Source organism: Apodemus sylvaticus, chromosome 2 (assembly GCF_947179515.1).
Source record: "Apodemus sylvaticus chromosome 2, mApoSyl1.1, whole genome shotgun sequence".
Taxonomy (NCBI): domain Eukaryota; kingdom Metazoa; phylum Chordata; class Mammalia; order Rodentia; family Muridae; genus Apodemus; species Apodemus sylvaticus.
The window spans coordinates 139,604,081-139,622,896 of NC_067473.1; the positions used below are offsets into that span (position 1 = coordinate 139,604,081).

General features: G+C 44.0%; 1 protein-coding gene across 1 annotated transcript in view; it reads right to left on the minus strand.

Annotated features, from left to right (window-relative positions):
* Sumf1 (sulfatase modifying factor 1) overlaps window positions 1-18,612 on the minus strand; it is a 79,018-nt gene extending 60,406 nt beyond the window's left edge. Inside the window, exons 1-3 of the mRNA XM_052174470.1 lie at window positions 18,330-18,612; window positions 10,786-10,959; window positions 8,218-8,292 (exon numbers count right to left, since the gene is read on the minus strand). Coding sequence (XP_052030430.1) covers window positions 8,218-8,292; window positions 10,786-10,959; window positions 18,330-18,593 — 513 coding nt within the window. The 5' untranslated portion in view covers window positions 18,594-18,612. The remainder of the gene's footprint in view (window positions 1-8,217; window positions 8,293-10,785; window positions 10,960-18,329) is intronic.
* Window positions 18,613-18,816: the final 204 nt, after the last annotated feature.

Genomic DNA, 18,816 nt, shown 5'->3' on the forward strand with positions numbered 1-18,816 from the left:
AAATTAAAGAAAAAATTCATTTTACCAATATTACTTCAGAAACCCAAAAGAAATGAATACAATTTTTAACTTAAGGGGAAATAAAGACAGAGGTAATTCAAGGAATAAGTAATACACATAGTCAGAACATAGACCTCTGTGGTATATAGTATTTGCTTATCATATGCAAGACTCTAGGTTTGACCTCTACCCACAAAAGTTTACAAATTACACAATTACACACACACACAAACACAGTAAAAAAACGGAAAATGTTGGGTGAGTTGTTGTCCTTATCCCTTCACTGGAAGCCCTGCCTGGCTACAGAAGGTGGCCACTTACGGCTCCATGTCCCCCACTACTAGAAGCCTCAGCTGGAGTTACCCTCAGACTCCCTGGAGCTACCCCATCCCCATCCCAAGTGTCTGGTACTTCCTAGAGATGCCACTCTCACAGGCCAACTTCTATTCAAAGTCCCCAATCCTCTCACCCCACCACGGCTCTCCCTATATATCACCCCCCCACCAGTTACCCTCCCCTTCCCCTCTCCCATCCAGTTCCCTCCATCCATCCAACTCCAACAACAATTTTATTTCCCATTCTGAGTGAAATTCAAGCATGCTCCCTTGGGCCTTCCTTGTTATTTAGCTTCTTTGAGTCTGTGGATTGTATCCTAGGTATTCCATGCTTTATTGCTAATATGCACTTATTAGTGAGTGCATACCATGAATGTCTTTTTGGGTCGAGATTACCTCACTCAGGATGATATTTTCTAGTTCCATCCATTTGCCTGCAAACTTCATGATGTTTTTGTTTTTAACAGCTGAGTAGTATTCCATTGTATAAATGAACCATATTTTCTTCTCAATCCCTTCGGCTGAGGGACATAAGGGTTGTTTTCAGTTTCTGGCTATTATGAATAGTGCTGCTATGAACATGGTGGAGACAGTGTCCTTGGGGTATTGTGGAGCATCTTTTGGGTATACACCTAGGAGTAGTATAGCTAGGTTTGAGGTAGAACTAGTCCCAATTTTCTGAGAAATCACAAAATTGATTTTCAGAGTGGTTGTACAAACTTGCCTTAAAATCTTTGAGCCAAAATTTGTCCTGCCTTCAAGAGTGCAGAAACAAAGATGTAGAAACTTTCAAATTGGGAATGGCCCAACTTGAAATCCATCCCATGGGCAAAAACCAACCCCTGACACTACTAGTGATACTCTGCAAACTTCATGATGTTTTTGTTTTTAACAGCTGAGTAGTATTCCATTGTATAAATGAACCATATTTTCTTCTCAATCCCTTCGGCTGAGGGACATAAGGGTTGTTTTCAGTTTCTGGCTATTATGAATAGTGCTGCTATGAACATGGTGGGGACAGTGTCCTTGGGGTATTGTGGAGCATCTTTTGGGTATACACCTAGGAGTAGTATACCTAGGTTTGAGGTAGAACTAGTCCCAATTTTCTGAGAAATCACAAAATTGATTTTCAGAGTGGTTGTACAAACTTGCCTTAAAATCTTTGAGCCAAAATTTGTCCTGCCTTCAAGAGTGCAGAAACAAAGATGTAGAAACTTTCAAATTGGGAATGGCCCAACTTGAAATCCATCCCATGGGCAAAAACCAACCCCTGACACTACTAGTGATACTCTGTTCTGCTTGCAGACAGGAGCCTACCGTAGCTGTCCCCTAAGAAGCTCCATCCAGCAGCTAACTGAAACAGATGCAGAGACCCCAGCCCCACATCACACAAAGCTTGAAAAAAAATCACAGAAAATCTTGTGGAAAAGTTGGGGAAAGGACTGAAGGACCCAGGGGGATAGGAACTCTACAAGAAGATCAACAGAGTCAGCTAAGCTGGCATGCTGGGGTTCCTGGAGACTGAACCACCAACCAAACAACACACAAGGACTGTACCTAGGACCCCCATTTACACAGCAGGAATGCAGCTTGGTCTTCATGGGGGTCCAAGAACTCAAGCAAGGGCTGTCCCTGACTCTGGTTTGCCTATGGGCCCTGTCCCACTAATTCAGCTGTCTTGTTGGCCTCAACAGGAGAGGATATACCTCTTCCAGCAGTGACTTGAGGTGTCAGTGTGGGTTGGTAACCAGAGAAGACCTCATCCTTCTCAGAGATGAAGGGATGGGGGAGTGCTGTATGAAGGGGACTGGAAAGAGAGTTCTGCAATCGGGATATAAAGTAAAGAAATGAATAAAGTGATGGAAGGACAACAACAAAAATATTCTTATATTTGAACCACAATGCTGAAAATACAGATGGAAAAGGCAAACCTGTGTCTGAGAATACAGCCCTCCTCCCCCCTCCCGCTCCATGACCAAGACATGCGGTGCAAACACCACACTTGATCGCTCAGGCAAAAACAATAAGCAACTTTCAAGGAAATAAAAAGTCATGACTTTTCAACAGGACCACTTTATTCCAAAAGAAAACTAAATAAAGCATATAGCACTCAAGAAAAACAAATGTGAACTAAATTTCCTCTCCAGCAAAACTGATCTGAAGGTTAAAAAGTGAGTTCTGCTACCACAAACAGAAAGGAAGGAATCATGCTCCTATGGCTACTTCCTGATGAACCTAGCAGAGACTGAGTGTCATCAACAGGAAGACACTGAACACAAACTTACTTTTAGAACTCACTCTAAGGAGTTAAAAAGCAGACCTCACTCTATGCAGTAGACCCTGGGCTATAATGATGATGATGATGATGATGATGATGATGATGATGATGATTGTCTGACTATTTCAGAGCCTGGGGAGAAGAAACCACAGTGAGAATGTGAGTTTTCTTTAACCTGTTCTCTCTCAGTAATTATCAGAGCTGATGTTGGCACCGATGTGTGTGATCTTGGATGACATCCTGAGTAGCTGCAGGCTGTTCACCTCTGCCTGTCCTAAGAAATGGGATTCTTGGAGTAGAAATAAAGGAAAGGATGGAATACAGAGCAGGCTAAGTTAAAAGTACAGAATTGGAATTATCAGCTTGAAACTGGCTTATCTTCTCTAAGCTCTGCCCACAGAAGAGGCACTGCAGGGGCACTAACATGCCCTGCAGAGAGACCCAAAGACCCCCGCTTCATCAAGATGCAGTTGTGATTTGAGTGCTGTTTGGGAAACTGCTGAATCTTCAGAAGGTGGAGGCTTGCTGGAGGAGGTGCATCAGACAGGAGGAGGGCAGACTTGGTTTCTAGCCTGGTCCCACTTATTTTCTCCCTGCTTCCTGAGTGTGGATGCAGGTGATAAACCAGTCTCCTGCTCCCGTCACCATGCCATGACGGACTCTTCCCTCTGAAACTTTAGGACAAAATAAAGTCTTCTCCCCCCCCTTCCCCCTCCCCCCCAGCCCCCCCTTCCCCCCCCCCACCACATCCCTGACATTCTATTACAACAAAAAAGAAACTAAAGCAGAAGCCAAGGCTTCTTACAACAAAAGATAACACTAGTCTGCAGTTGGGGCAGATACTACCATCCGAAAAACCAAAGAAGCCACAAAGGACTTCGAGGTTCAGTCAAAAAGGACCCAGAACAAAGGTGAGGAATGAATTACAAATAAGAACAAAGTTCCTTTATGGGCTCATGAAAACAACTTAAAATTAGCCTGAAGGGATGGTTACACAACTCTAAAAATATACCAAACCAACACTGAATCGTACACTTAAAAAGGTGAACTGTACAACACATAAACTGTCTCAGTGCAACGGTTTAAAGCAGGAAGGGGGAACACAACAGGACCTACACAAACGTGGAAAGGGTCCTGTGATCAAAAACAGCTATGTGTGGCTTTCTCAAAGGATCATGACTCCAAGTGAAGGAAACCCATGGCATATTTAAATCCATGAACTCTTAAAGATTTTTTGAAAACGACAGTAGGTAGCGTGTATCTACAGTTGCATCAAAGTTAGAACTAAATACATGCACAAATGAATGCACATCAAACTGTGAATCATGACGAGACTGAGGTTGTACCACCTGCCATTTCTAGCTGTGAACTGAACAAGTTAAGCAAGATACTACTACCACAGGAAACTCAGTGAGGACACACCCTTTCTTACAACTCCCTAGAAAATATTACTATCTTTAAAGGAGATTTTGTTTGAGGTTTTCTGTTTGTTTGTTTGTTTAAGGTGGGGTTTATGCAACCAAGGATAGTCTTGAGTTTATTATGTTGCCAAAGTTAGCACTGATCTAATGCTCCTTCCTCAACTTCCTAATTGCAGAGATCACAAATGTGTGCTAATATGTCCAAATAAAAAATAAAAATTTTAAGTAAAAAAAAAAAAAAAAAAAAAAAGTACTTTCTCTTCCTCTTTCTTTTTATTCCTACACCAGGGCAAAAGGAGCTAGAAAATTACAACACCGAATATGGTAGGTTTGAACACCATGTGTAGTTGCATCTTATAAAAAGTAAGAAAAGTAAAGACACTGAAAAAATTAATTTGCATAGGATAGGCATGAAAACACACACTTTGAAAGGAAAAAAATCAGTAAAATAAAATAAAAATAAAAAATAGAATGTTTGGTTTTAATAAAGTGAAATAAAGAAATTCATGGATTTAAACATGTTATGGATTTCTTGGAATCATGATCTTTTCTAAAGGCCACACTTGGCTATTTTTGAACACAGGAAGCCTTTTTAAGTTCATGACTTGGTAATATAGATCAATGGTAGAATGTTTACCTAGCATTCACGAAGCCCTCAGTTCAATCCTAGTGCCTCTCTATCTCTGCCTCTCTGTCTCTGTCTCTCCCTCTGTCTCTGTCTCTATCTGTCTCTCTCCCTCTCCCTCTCTCTCTCCCTCTCCTCTCTCTCTCTCTCTCTCTCTCTCTCTCTCTCTCTCTCTCTCTCTCTCTCTCTCTCTCTTCCCCCCCCCCCTCTCTCTCACACACACACACATACACACAGGACCTTTCATTCAATCACACACCTACCTGGTGGTATGTGAGAAGTAGATCTAAGTAGCCACCTTTGAAGAATAATAAGCAACTAATTTACTTCTTTCTATGTTTTATTTTATGGGTATGTTGCCTTTATATTTGTCTGTGCACATGCTCAACAGAGGCCAGAAGAGAATATCAGACCTCCTTGGACTGAACTTAAGATGGCTATCAGCACACATGTAGGATCTGAGAACCTGGGTCCTCTGGAAGAGCAACCAGTGTTCTTAACCACTTAGCCATTTCTGTAGCCCACTAATTCATTTTCTTAAAGCTACTAATCAATCACGCATTTGCCTATCATTCTTGTGTAACCAGTAGCAATGATTAAGAAAACAGTACGTGGGAGGAACTATGACTTTATGAATATATTCCCATCAATAAACTAAAAACATCTAGGTTCCCATCATCTACAATCCCAGTAAAAATATGACAGAAAAAGATGAAGCGATAGACATCTGCTTCCTGCTAGAGCCGTGGCTCTCGACCTTCTCGACCTGCTGTGACACTTTAACCCACTTCCTCATGTCGGGGTGACCCCCAACCATACAATTATTCAGTTGCTACTTTATAACTGTAATGTTGTTACTGTTTTGAATCATAGTGTAAATATCTGATATGCAGTATATATGCTATGCTGCCCTGTAGGATGGAGACCCACAAGTTGAGAACCACTGCACTAGATATCACTGTGATATTCAAGACATAGGTACACCGTACATTTGATCACACTTTAGAACACAGCTACCATCTGCAGGAAACACAGCCCAGAGACAACAGTGACCTTTACTGAAGCTGTCAATCAGCAAAATCCAGACTGAGAAAGTCTACAAGCTGGCTCTTGTGCTCTTTGGAGGGTAGAATTAATGAGAAGATAAATGGGGGGTGTGGTGGGAAGCGTATTAGCAATGCCTTCAACAGAAATCCCTTTGGAGGGCACAGTTCTACTTAAGGTATAGCCCCAGGTGACAGTACTACAGTGAAACACGTGGACAAACCCACTCAGGAGAGAGAAGGCTGCTGGGGCAGGCAGCAAATCGCACTCCTGATCTAGGTGACAGGGACAAGTGTGCCCCACCTCAGGATAATGTCCTAAGTAACACATTTAAATCAGGTGACTTTCTGTATTTGTGTTTTATTAAACACCAAAAAAAGAACAATTCATACTAATAGTGTAAACCAGTATAAACAGAATCTAACCCTGAAAATAACCACACAAAAATAAACACAATTACTACATTCTTTTTATCAGCTAGTACAGCTTCAGCAAGGTTCCTACACTTGTTTTTTATATTCAAAACAAATGTGAGGGACATGGCAGAACTCAAACGAGCCTTTCTTTTGACTTAAGGCCTGAAGATCCATGAGGGGGAGGGCACTGTAACTCCTGCTGATCACCCACTGTCTCACCCATTCTTAAAGGCGACCCAACTCCACCTCATGGACATCTCACCTTATAGAAATGTGAAGTTACAAGCCTGCGAGTGAGTTGAGGGAAGGCAGGCCAACAGGGAAATGCCATAAAGCCCTCCCGGACACCATCAACAACAGACTTCTTTACTCATTCAACCTTTGCAAAACAACCTTAAAAGGTTTGCTTTTCCATTATAAGCATTTAAGCATGAGCCCAGCCCTGCGGCCAGGTGAGAGGCGCTTGTCCTCATCCTAGCTACAGCACACACTTCTAGGACTCAGAGCACCTTTGAAGCCTACCAATCCCCACGTCTGCCTTCACACCTGATAGGGTAGTGGTTCCTAAGAGACATGACGTCTTCCATCAGAGAGCCAAATTACAGAAGCGGGTGCAGATGGGCTTCCTCTTATGAACCCCAAATCATCTAAACACAGGAACCACCCCTCTCTCCATGCTCCCTGGGTCATCACCACTACCTTATGTTGAACTCAGATGTTTATTAAAAAAAAAAAACAAAAAAAACAAAAAACAGTGGAGTATCAGATTATGTAAGAGACAATATTAACTAGCAATGAGAATCCAAAAGGAGTTCATTCAATCTTATCTTTCAAACATTTACTACAGCAAGCAAAAAAATTGGCCTGACTCGCCAGAGTACCATTTGAGACCAAGTCATAATTACTCCGTCTCCCCTTCCCCCAGGTTGACCTACAATAGTTAAAACATGAGGAGAAAGCATGAGCCAAAAGGGGTTCATTTTCTGAGGCTGCTACTCCCAGGAAAAGACACGGTGAAACCAACACTTTAGGACTTTTTGTTATTTTATTATTTTCTGTGGGGGGTGGGGGGGTTGGGGGTGGGGAGTCTTTGCCTGCCTGAATCTCCTTGCACCATAAGCATGCAGTGCCTGTGGGGGCCAGAAGAGGGCATCAGATCCCCCAGAGCTAAAGTTAATAGATGGTTGTGAGCCTCCATGAGAGTATGTGAATAGAACACAAGTCCTCTGCAAGCACAACCAGTGCTCCTAACCACGGAGCTAATTCTTCAGTCCCCAGGCATAAATTATTTAAAGTAACTTGCATAGAAGAGGAAGTTTAAGGTGAGATTTCTTTATCTTCACCCTCCTTATCTGTCTTCTTTGAGTGGGCAGGCCCCCGAGGTCCACTTTCTGTCTCCTGCTCTTCAGTCTCTATTGCTGTAAGAACTCTCAGTGTCCCAGCTAACCACCCTTTCTCTTGTTTTTACATATCCATGGGACACATATATACAAACAAATATTATTTACAGACCTGCTAAATTGTCTGAGCAAAGGATCCCAAGTTCTTTGTGACACACAGTTCTTCCAGAGCCGAGTCAACAGCCTCCATGTCTGAGAAAAGCACACTTCGTTCCCACCCTTGTATTCTCTCTGTACGAGATAGCACGCCTCTTGCTCTAAGGACTAGTTCCAGCCCCCATTCATTATGAACATTCACAGCAAGGTATTCCTTCCATGGACTTGCGTTTGCACAGAGAGATCCATGAATGCTTATGAAACTCTAGCTCCACACCAGCCCCTGCTAAGATGAAGACTTTGAAAACAGAAGTCTGTAGCTCTCATTCATCCTCCATTCTAACACTGGCTGCAAGTAAAACACAAAGTACATGGTTTAATTCTACTTTGAAGTACAGTGCCACTCCAAGGCACAAGCAGAAACTAAACATCTTCCTGGGCCTGTACCTTTTCAGCCAGAGAAGGTACCCTGGCCCATGGACCTGTAACTCAGAGAAAAATCTTGAGTGGGAGAATGGCTAGGCACCAGCAGGGAGAGGAAGGCAGTACTTATGTTTCTGATGAGCCCCAGAGAAATGAGAGCCTGTTTAAACATCACTTACTGCCTGGTGGATATGCGTTTTTACTTGCTCACTCAACATGCCTTCAAAGACGAAAGAGTCTCCAAACTTCTCAGCCTATAAGGAGAATAAAGAAGAAAAAGCCAGAAAAGGTTAGAATCACACGCATCCAGGCTGCCGTTTTCTTCACAATGCTACTATGGTGATTCTTCCTATCCAAATGAACGTGGGTTTTCCCTGCGAGTTCCCAAAATGACTTTAAAGTATCTAAGTTCCTCTTGAAGCAGCTCCATGTCTCTCACGAGACTGTTTTCATGTGAGACCTGAATGGCTGATAAGATGGCGGGCTGCACAAGATTAGATTCTAACACAATGAACGCCCCATGGAAGAAAACAGGATATTGTAAATAGCTCTGAGAATGACATTACTTAGTATATGTGATATTACACAAGCAGTTCTCTGTCCTGCTCCTGGGATCTGCCTAAAAGAATTAAATGATGCTGCTTGCTGATTCTCTAATACGTTCTTTGTGTTTACAGTTGTCAAGGGACCAATCTAAGCATCAGGGGGAAATCTGTGTTTTAATCATTTTTTGACAGTGGCATCACGAATCTTCATTCATATCTGCTCTAAAAGTGTCGTCCCTCATCCTTTAGTCCCTGTGATTCTACTGTTCTAGTTTTCCTCCTACATGGTCTACTGTTCTTCCAAATCCACGTAACATAAGGGCTGCCTTCCCGGGCTCCCCAGAGCTCCGCACAGGCCTGTGTGACCTTCCTGCACTAGGCCAGCGGCTCCCCAGGTTGCCCAGCTGAGTTCACACAGCAGCTTGTTAAGACTCAGATGGCCGCTCACAAACCCCAGAGTGTCTAATGATGGAGCTGGAAGGAGGCCAGACACTGCCTCTGGTCAGTGCAGTCTTCTAACACGATGAGCTCAGGAGAAATGCATGGAGCTCCTCCAGTCTCTTCACTGCAACCAAGACCAGTACTTGGAATGTCCCCAGTGTCCCCTTCTAAACTGATGAAATTAACTGAGTCCTGATCCCTATACACCAGACCTCTCAAGAGCCTCCAGACTGTTTGCACTGACTAGAGATAAGTTTTCTTCACCCTGATAGTATCCGTGTGTTCCTAGTGATATCATGACGCCTAGCAACCCAAGCCACTTAGTCATTCAACGAACACATATACAAGACCTATCACGTGCCTGGTCTAGGGCTAAACCAGAGACTACTGTTGTCAGTATTTCATGGGCATGGTCGCTATCCTTTTTTATGGATATAGTGTTTTCCATCCTCATTCTCAGATACTTTCCATCCTCACCTGCTGGCTAATCTTTCAGAAGAACTCTGTTCTGTACAGCCCTTCTTCCTTAGAATTCCTCTAGGGCTAGAGACTTGGCTCAGTGGTTAAAGCACGAGCTATCTGGATCTAGTAAGAGTCAAGTATGGGTATACACATCTGTGATCCCGGTGCTAGAGGCTTGGGAGGCAGAGTTCAGTGGATTCCAGGCTCACTGGTCTGTCAATCTGGCCACAAGTTCATTCTCAAGGTTCAAACAGAGATTCTTTCACAAAATAAAGTGGAATTCCAGTAATCCGCAACCACCAGGACCTCTACCTCCAGGAGATTCAACACCTTGCCCGGACTCTATGGTCACCAATTCTCCTTCTCCCTGTCTCTCCCTCTGTCTGTCCCTGTCTCTCCCTCTGTCTCTCCCTCTGTCTCTCCCTCTGTCTCTCTCTCTCCCTTCCCCCTTACTCAGTCTCTCTCTTTAACTTAGATTATGAATTGAGCTATGAATATGAAATAAAAAGAATAGAGACTTTAGCTTACTACAAATATCTACAACCAAGATTTACAACCACTTGGTATATTTTCGGAAATTCCAAAGAAATGAGGCAGTGCAGACTGAACCCAAAGGCTGGTGTGCCTTTGCCATTCACTCCCAAATGAATGTTTTAAATATAAAGGGGGGGGGCGGACATTAGGAGCCAATTATTTTTAAGTTGGGTCTCTACAAACTGAGTAAAGGGGTAAAGGTTTTAAAGATTAAAAAGGACAGGATTTCGGAACCAAGAACATCTGAGATTCTCACAGAAACAATCATAGACTAGAAAATCAACCCCCTTGCATGATTTCAGTGGTCCCGGGAAAAGGCTGCTGAGTCACCAACCCGCTGGAATAAAGCCACAAAAATGAGAAGCTGCACTGGGGCACTTGACCATTTATGTAATGCGTAATGCCTGTGGGACAGGCAGTCTGAGATGCGCTGAGAAGAACTACCCGCCATCTGTGTTCCAAGACAGCCTAGTGAGCAGTGGCCCTCTCCGGGGGATTAAGACACTGCCACAGTACCGCGTAGGGTTAGGACCACAGCTGCGGTCCACACTGCTTATAATCACTGAGTGGTACATGGTTAGGCCGCATCAGTGCCGACTCTCAGCTTGTGACATCATGGAGCTGCTGGGAGAAATTAGATGAAAGAAAGGAAGGATGTGCCCATCACAGTACTGGGCACAAAGTAAATGTTCAGTGTTTATAGCTGCGAAGCCCTTCCTGAGTGCTCTGGAAAACAGCCTGCTCTCCTATGCGCAAGCCCATTACCTCTGTCACATAGCCAGTTGAGTTCACGAACTTCTCGAAATCAGCATTGCTGACTTCATAGGCATCCATGTAAAAGGCATCGACAGTGACTCTCCTGGCAGGGGCTTCTCCATCCTGCTTGATCTGAGGATCATCGGTGCCCATCGTAAACACTCCAGCAGGGATGAGGACCATCTGCAGAGAAGGGGAAACACAGGGCGTCATGCATCAAAAGTGACGTGTCTGTGCAGGCCGCAAGGTTCTCAGCATATATCAAGTGCCCCCTGCTTAAAAACCCCCACCACTGAAATCTCTGGAACACTAGTGAGATCAAGGTTGTGGGAGATGGTTCACCAGTAAAGGCTTGCTGCACAGACATAGGGACCTGAGTGTGTCTGCTTAGCAGCCACAAAAAAGAGAGGTGTGGGGGCTCAGATCTGTAACCCCAGAAGTGGTGTGGATGCAGGGTCAGAGACAGGAAGATTCCAAAGGATCAATAGCCAGCAAGTCTGACTGAATCAATGATCTCGAGGTTCAGTGATAGATACCCCTCAAAAATAAAATGGTAAAATGGAGACGCAATTGAGCCTCCATGTAACCTCTGGAGTCAACCTCTGGCCTCCATGTAAGCATTGATTTATAAGTGCAGCCACACACACAAACCATACAACACACACACAAACACACACGCAAAATCAATCCACAAGTCAATGACAGTGTATCACAAGTCAGAGAAAGAAGGAAAAATTCTTTCAGGAAGTGATCTTTCTAGCTGAACCTCACAACAGATTTGGGCATACAAATGACACAGTTCTGGAAAAACTGCAACAGTGAACTATGGAGGCAAGGGAAAACTGTACTCTTTCCTTTTTAGAGATTTGTGTCTTTTTTTATGTATGTGTGGGTGTCATGTGCATGCATGCTCACGTGTGGAACACATGGGAGGACCAAGGGTGCTGGATGCCCTGGAGCTGGAGTTATTCCAGGCTCAGGAGGTGAAGAGAGGGGCATCCTCAGAGAATGCCTGTGACAAAGGGTGGACACAGCAGACACCCTGACTTTGACTAAGCTCCTCTGCACCAATGGACAAGGTAGACGAGCACCCAGGGATGATGTTCAACACCGTGCTGACCTACATACACTCACACAGATGCAAACACGAATACAGACACGCACAGCACACACATACATGAAAATTTTTAAATAATAAGATACTCAAAACAGAACAATGCAAGGGCTCAGAAAGTAGGTCTGCAACAGGGTCAACTAACCTGGACTCTTGGGGGCGCCCAGAGACTGAATCACCAACTAAAGAGCAAACACGGGCTGGACCTCGCTCCCCTACTTGTGTGTAGCACATGTGCAGCTTGGTCTTCATGCAGGTCCCCCAACATCTGGAACAGGGGCTGTCCCTGACTCTGTTGCCTGCCTGTGGATCCTGCTCCCCTAACTGGGTTGTCTTGCCTGGCCTCAGTGGGAGAAGATGTACCTAGTCCTGCAGTGACTTGATGTGCCAGGGTGGGTATCCAGAGGGGCCTCCCCCTTCTCAGAGGAGAAGGGGAGGGGTTGGGGGAAGGAGATGTGTAAGGAGAGGTCTTGGAGGGGAGGGGGCTCAATCAGGATGTAAAGTGAGTAACTAAAAAATTAATGAAAAAAAAAAGTAGGTCTGTAGTAGCCAGAGGCTATGAGGTATCAGGGAGGGGAAATCGCTGCTTAGTGGATACAGTGCACCTTCCAGAGACACTGAAATATTCTGGAATAAGAATAAGATTTCACTAAAAACTAAAGTCACTGAGTTATATTCTTCAATAAAACTCAAAAATTTTATGATATATGAATTATATCTTTATTAAAATAGGCTTTCAACTATACTATCTATCAGAACGCTACAGACACAAAGTATAGCTTGAAAATCATGAGGAAAAAAGTCAGTTTACAGGTCTCTCAGATTTTGTGAACTGTCAAGTCTGACCTAGAAACAAGAGTTCCAACCAAAGAAAGATAAAATAAAATCAAAGAGGTAATTAGCTGGGGGAGAGAGGGTTGTAATACGCATAGCAAAGTTAGAACACACAGAAACAGAAGTTGGGAATCCAAGGACTACTTGCTCTATCTTCTATTTCTACAGAGTCATTTTGCCAGAGGTTACTTCAATCATGTGAATGTCCTTTCCAGTCACGATGGTGTTTTTTAAAATAGTGTTTTGCCTGCATGTGTGTCTGTGCACCACAGCAGAAGCATACAGTGCCAAGGCCAGAAGCGGGTATCAGATCCTCTGGGGCTGGATCGTTAGTAGCCCCGTGGCTGCCTGGAACTGAACCTGGGTCCTCTGCAACAGCAGCAAGCGGTTGTAACCATTATTATCATTTAACATATATTTGTATTTTATATATATATTTGTCCAACATATCAGTCCTGTTCAAGAATACCTCAGATCCCAGCATCCTTAGGTCTCCTAGCCTCACTGGCTCTCCGCCATCCATCTGTCCTTGGATCTCCCTCACCTCCGCTCTCAGGTACCCTTTCCCGTGGTCTCCCTGGCTCTAGTTTCCCCCATTCACCTCTCCCCATCCCTGACACCCACTTATTCCTCCCAGCCATTCACTTCACTTCTCACGTATGTAGGTCCCAGAACACAGAAAATATCCGTAATCTGAATCCAACACAGCACTACAGATCTGGTGCGGAGAAAGACAGGACAACCTACAGCATCAGTAGTAGACTGTTACAGAAATGGTAGGTCATGCGGAGACAGAAAACAAAGCAGACATAAGAAGGAAACGAGGAAACTTTTAACGAGATGGCATGGGGCAGCCTCACCAAGACAAAATGATGGAAGGAAGGCAGGGTGCACACAGAGGATGTGATGTTACCCAGTGTGTGGGAAGCGAGGAGGTTACGTAAAGGAGACTATGGGACCACAGAGTTTAAGATTTCCTTGCCTCTGTTTGGGGGTGAATAGTGTAAGTGAGTAATTACTTTTCTCACTCTACACCCAGTTTTTTAAACTTTAGAACCAACCATGTAAATGTAGCACCTACTTCAAAACAATACAAAAGCGGCAAATATGATGGTCCATTCTTTCTCAGCACTGGGGAGGCAGGGGAAAGTAGATCTCTATAAATTCAAGACCAACCAGGTCTACATAGCACGTTTCAGGATGGGTCAGTGCCAGTGAGACCTTGTCTCAAAGCAAATAGATAAAAAACTAACTAACCAACAAATCAAAGTGTGAACCTGATCAAATATACTTCCCTATTTAAAATTATACAGGAGGCCGGAGAGATGACTCAGCAGTTAGGAGCACTGACTGCTCTTCCAGAGGTCCTGAGTTCAATTCCCAGGAACCACATGATGGATCACAATTATCTGTAATGGGATCTGATGCCTTCTTCTGGTGTGTCTGAAGACAGCTATATTGTACTCATGTACATAAATAAATAAATCTTTTTTAAAAAATAAATAAAACTATACAGGAATGCCTATCGTATTTTGGCATACAGTATCAAAACATCAGAATCTATCACCACCTCGTACTTACACTCGGCTGAATAAGTTCCCTGAGTGATTTTGTCTCTCTGGAAATTCTGTCCTTGCTCATGGGCCACCCCCTGTGGGGCCTGTCCTGCCATACATCCTTCCCTTAGCTGTGCTGGGGTATCTACCTCAATTTGCTTCCTCTGATGAATATCTCTTCTCTCTTCTCCTCTCTCCTCTTTCTCACTGCCTCCCCCCACTCTGTCTCCTACAAACACACAAAGTATCTTATAGTTTCTTAATGCTTTACTTATGTATTTGCATGCTCGCATATGTGCGTGTGTGTGTGTGTGTGTGTGTGTGTGTGTGTGTGTACATGTAGATTAAAAAAAATACCTCGGGTATCATCTTCAGGATCATGATGCAGTTCCATTAAGATAGGATCTCTCTTTAGTTTGGAGATCAACAGTTACGCTAGCCAGGCCTCGGGTATCTTCCTATCTCTCTCTCCACGTGGCAGAAGCTCCACAGTCAAAGTGCAAATGATCTTCATTGAATGAATGTGTAAGACCATGAATATGAAGACTAAATTACTATATAGTTATTCATGAGTAAAACGATCAAAAGTCCACTTCATTTGTAAGACAGTCTCAGCCCTGAGCTACATGCCTGCGTCACAGTGAACCCTGGTTAGCCTTGGCTCAGCAGCTGAGCTAGATGTACCCATTATTCTTTATACTCCAGAACACCTCGGACACTGATTCTACTGTCCTTAGGAAAAGCATGGAATTTCTTAAAAACAGCTCTGAAAAGAAGTAGAAAAACTTCACAGAGTTCAAACAGAAGTTTCAATAATAGCTTTGAAACAGGAGCTAGAAAGGTGGTTCTGTGGATAAGAGCACTTACTTTTAGAGGACCAGAGTTCAGTTCTCGGCACTGACATCGAGTGGCTCACAACCCCTAATGCCAGCTTCAGGAGATCCAATAGCCTCTTCTGGTCTCCTGCTGCATGGCACGTTCTTGTTAGATTAAAACCCTCTGCCTGCTGGGCAGTGGTGGTGCACGCCTGTAATCCCAGCACTTGGGAGGCAGAGGCAGGCAGATTTCTGAGTTCGAGGCCAGCCTGGTCTACAGAGTGAGTTCCAGGATAGCCAGGGCAACACAGAGAAACACTGTCTCGGAAAAAAAAAAAAAAAAAAAAAAAAAAAAAAACCTCCGCCTTTGATGGAAGCTCCTTAAAATACAGGACGCTTACAGAGAGGTGGAACAGCATGTGCTGTGCGGGAGACGAAGCAGCCCTTCCTTCAGGGATGCTCAGGGAGCACAGAAAGGAAGAAAGAAAAAAGAAAGGTTGATGGAAGTCCCTGCGACTGACCAGATTCGCATGGGCCTCTCTCCCTGGCACGGGCCCTCAAGTAGTGATAACTACTCAGAGGCAACATCAGATTAGTTGGACTAGCCCGGAAGAAGCAAGCACCAGCCAACACTCTCCAACTGTTGAAACTGCATGCAGGGCATGCAGTGTGCTCCAGGTTCCCCGTTTGTGAGCTGCCTCCCAGGCTGTCTTTTGGTCCAGCTGTCTCTAAGCTATTTCTGCTCCTGTAAGTAACCCCAAGTTGGATTTTGGTGGTATCCTTACTTTGATCTGTCATCAATTCTCTCTCAGGGGGTGGGGGGATAGGGGGGTGGGGGAGTGGGGAGGAGGTGGTGAATAGATGTTTGTTTAAGTCTCCCTAGGAATAATGTCACACAACACTGTTTGGGGCACTTGAACTCATGTGTGCATACCCATACATACACATAATTTAAAATAATAAATATTAAAATAGTCTTAAAATGAGTCTTAAGATCCCATCAAAGTTTTGGGGTTTTTTTTAAATGTATTTGGTACTGATGTCACAGCACTTGGAAAGGCATAAGTGTCATGAATTTAAGGCAGCCTGAGCTACATTGTAAGTAGCTCCCCCACCCAAAAAAAAAAAAAAAAAAAAAAAAAAAACGCTCAAGGAATATGTCATAAAGAAGTTAAAGAAAGTGAGAAAAAGAAAAAATCAAGTCTACTAATGACAAGGTCTTGCTGGGAGAATAAGATTCATGTCCTTGTTTATCCCTTTGTATCAAGAAATAAATAATAGCTGATTCTCCCTTCTGGGAAAGTATTTCCCACCAGTATTCCAGGATACACTGTTTCACCCATCCTGGGATAAGGGATCTTAAAGAACACTCTGAAGACAAACATGCTTGAGTCTAACATAGGGAAGCCAACATCGCCCCAGAGCAAACTTCTCAGTAAGTTTAAATAGCATAGGACAATTTATTCATTTGATGTATCTATTCCAGCTTGACCAATTCTTCTGACCACAAAGATTCAACTGGGAACAGGACGATGTTCAAAGTTTACCTGGGAACTTTTTCTGGAGCCACTAAGAAAGAACTCTTCCTCTTCCAACTGGTTTAGGAGATGGGATGTTCTCTATAAAACAGAGCTAAGCGAACATAAGATGGCTAAGGGACAGCTAACAATGGGCCTGGTGATGTTCTGATGCCCTGGATCCAGCTGTGTCTACAGTCATGTGCTGTCTCAACTTCCCAAGGATATAGAATCCATAAATCTCTCCCTCCCGCACTTGAAGCTATCCTGGTTCCATATGCTACTGTATGATTTTTTGTTTTGTTCACAAAAATAAAATAAACTCATATAAAATTATTTTGTAAGACTCTTTTTTTTTTCCATTTTCTGCTTTCTACTCATTGAGCTTAATTAACACAAAAGGCTAAGGCAAAAGACATCTGTATGCCAACAGCTACATTTGCTACATAAACTTGATCCAGTCACACTATACAGACATTCCTCATACTTAGAATACCATCCAAATTCCAGCACTAAGATGTGATTCACAAAGCTTCAGTTGCCTCACCTATAAACTGGAAGGTGATGCACTGCACAGGATTCTCTGGTGAATACAGTAGAAGTATATATTTACAAAGGCTTTCTTTGAAAAATACAGGATAGCCTTTACCCCTGAAAGAGCCTCTCAATATTGTAGCTACCAAAAAACAAAACACCACTCAAGGGATACTATAGAATGCCTAAAATATGTTAGGCACTGGGGTGGGAGAAGGGGGACAAATCCATAGAGAATAAAACAGATCTAAAACTCCATCATCAAGTAGGTAACAGGAAAATAACACCACAGTAAACAAAATAGACAGGTTGCCATTGGGCAGTAACTGCCCCCCAAAAATGTTATAGGGATTTATAGACGAGAGTCTTTAGCTGTTGCAGTGATAACTACCACTGGGTCAGTCTATGGAAATATTGAAAGGATGGGAAGGAAGTGTCAGGTAAAGACCCACATGAGATGTTACCCCCTCACCAAGTCCTGAACATCAGTGCCAATTAACAGAGAGGAAATAAAAGCAAGATGGGAAACAAGGACGACTGGATAGGAAGACAGAAGAAGAGTATTAGTGTTATTCAGAAGACCTGGGGTGAATTCCCGAAAGCTAGAAAGTAGAATAAAGGACCATTTCTTTATTCACTATTTTCATCTATACATACTAACATCTAACACACCTAGGCACTACACAGACATAAACAAAAGCAATAAAGTACACTTGACTTTAGACTTCTTTGCACCCGGAGTGCTAAGCACAACAGAAATAAATGCAAGTCTGCTGATCAGAGTGAGTTTAAAGCAGTGTTGGAAGGCTCGGTTTCTACAGGTACTAAAACAAGAACTGAGAATTTAAACCCGAATCCATCCGAGTTTAAATTCGGAGCTCTTCAGCAGGAGGGCAGAGTGGAGGAGGGGGAAGTGGACAAGAAGAGGTAAGAAAGAATGGACAACACTCTTCAAGCTAAGCTCTATAAGTTTCAGGGATAAACACAGCCACAAACCCCTGCCCATCTCAAGGTGGGGAGGAGCAGGGGGAAGGACTCCTGTCAAATGAGATCTGTAGCTAAGAGACTTTGGGGTGTGGTTAGACCCTTTCCAGGAGTTCCTAATCCCCCCAGCTTCTGGCCCAGCCAGGCCTCACGCCGCAGCCCGACGGCACCCACACGCCCCAGGAATGGAAGGGCCCACCTTGGTGAGCGCGAGCGGTCGTGGGCCCGAGGTCAGGCCCGGGGCGTTCGCCTCCCGGGAGTAGCGCTGCACGGACGCCGAGCTGCCGTGGGGCCCGGGCCTCTGGGGAGTTCCGCAGCCGCACGAGCCCGCGAGAGACGCCGCACCTTCCCCGGCCTCGGCCTCATCACTTCCCGCCGCCCCGCACGCCAACACCAGCAGCAAGAAGACCCGAGCCAGCCAGGTACAGCAGCGGAGAGCCGGCTCGCGCGCGGGCGCAGCCATGTTGTTCCCGGAGTCATGTGATCTGGGGATCATGTGACCTGCAGTGCTTACAGCGGTGGCTTTGACTGAGGTTGGTTTGATAGCCTGAGACAGCTTCCAGGTAGTTATCTGGAGTTTGCCTGTTAATGTTAAAAGTATGCAAAACACATCCAAACTCTACGATATTGAGACAATGTGTTTCGTGGTTGAAAACTAGTATTTGTTATGCATTTTCTAAGTATCA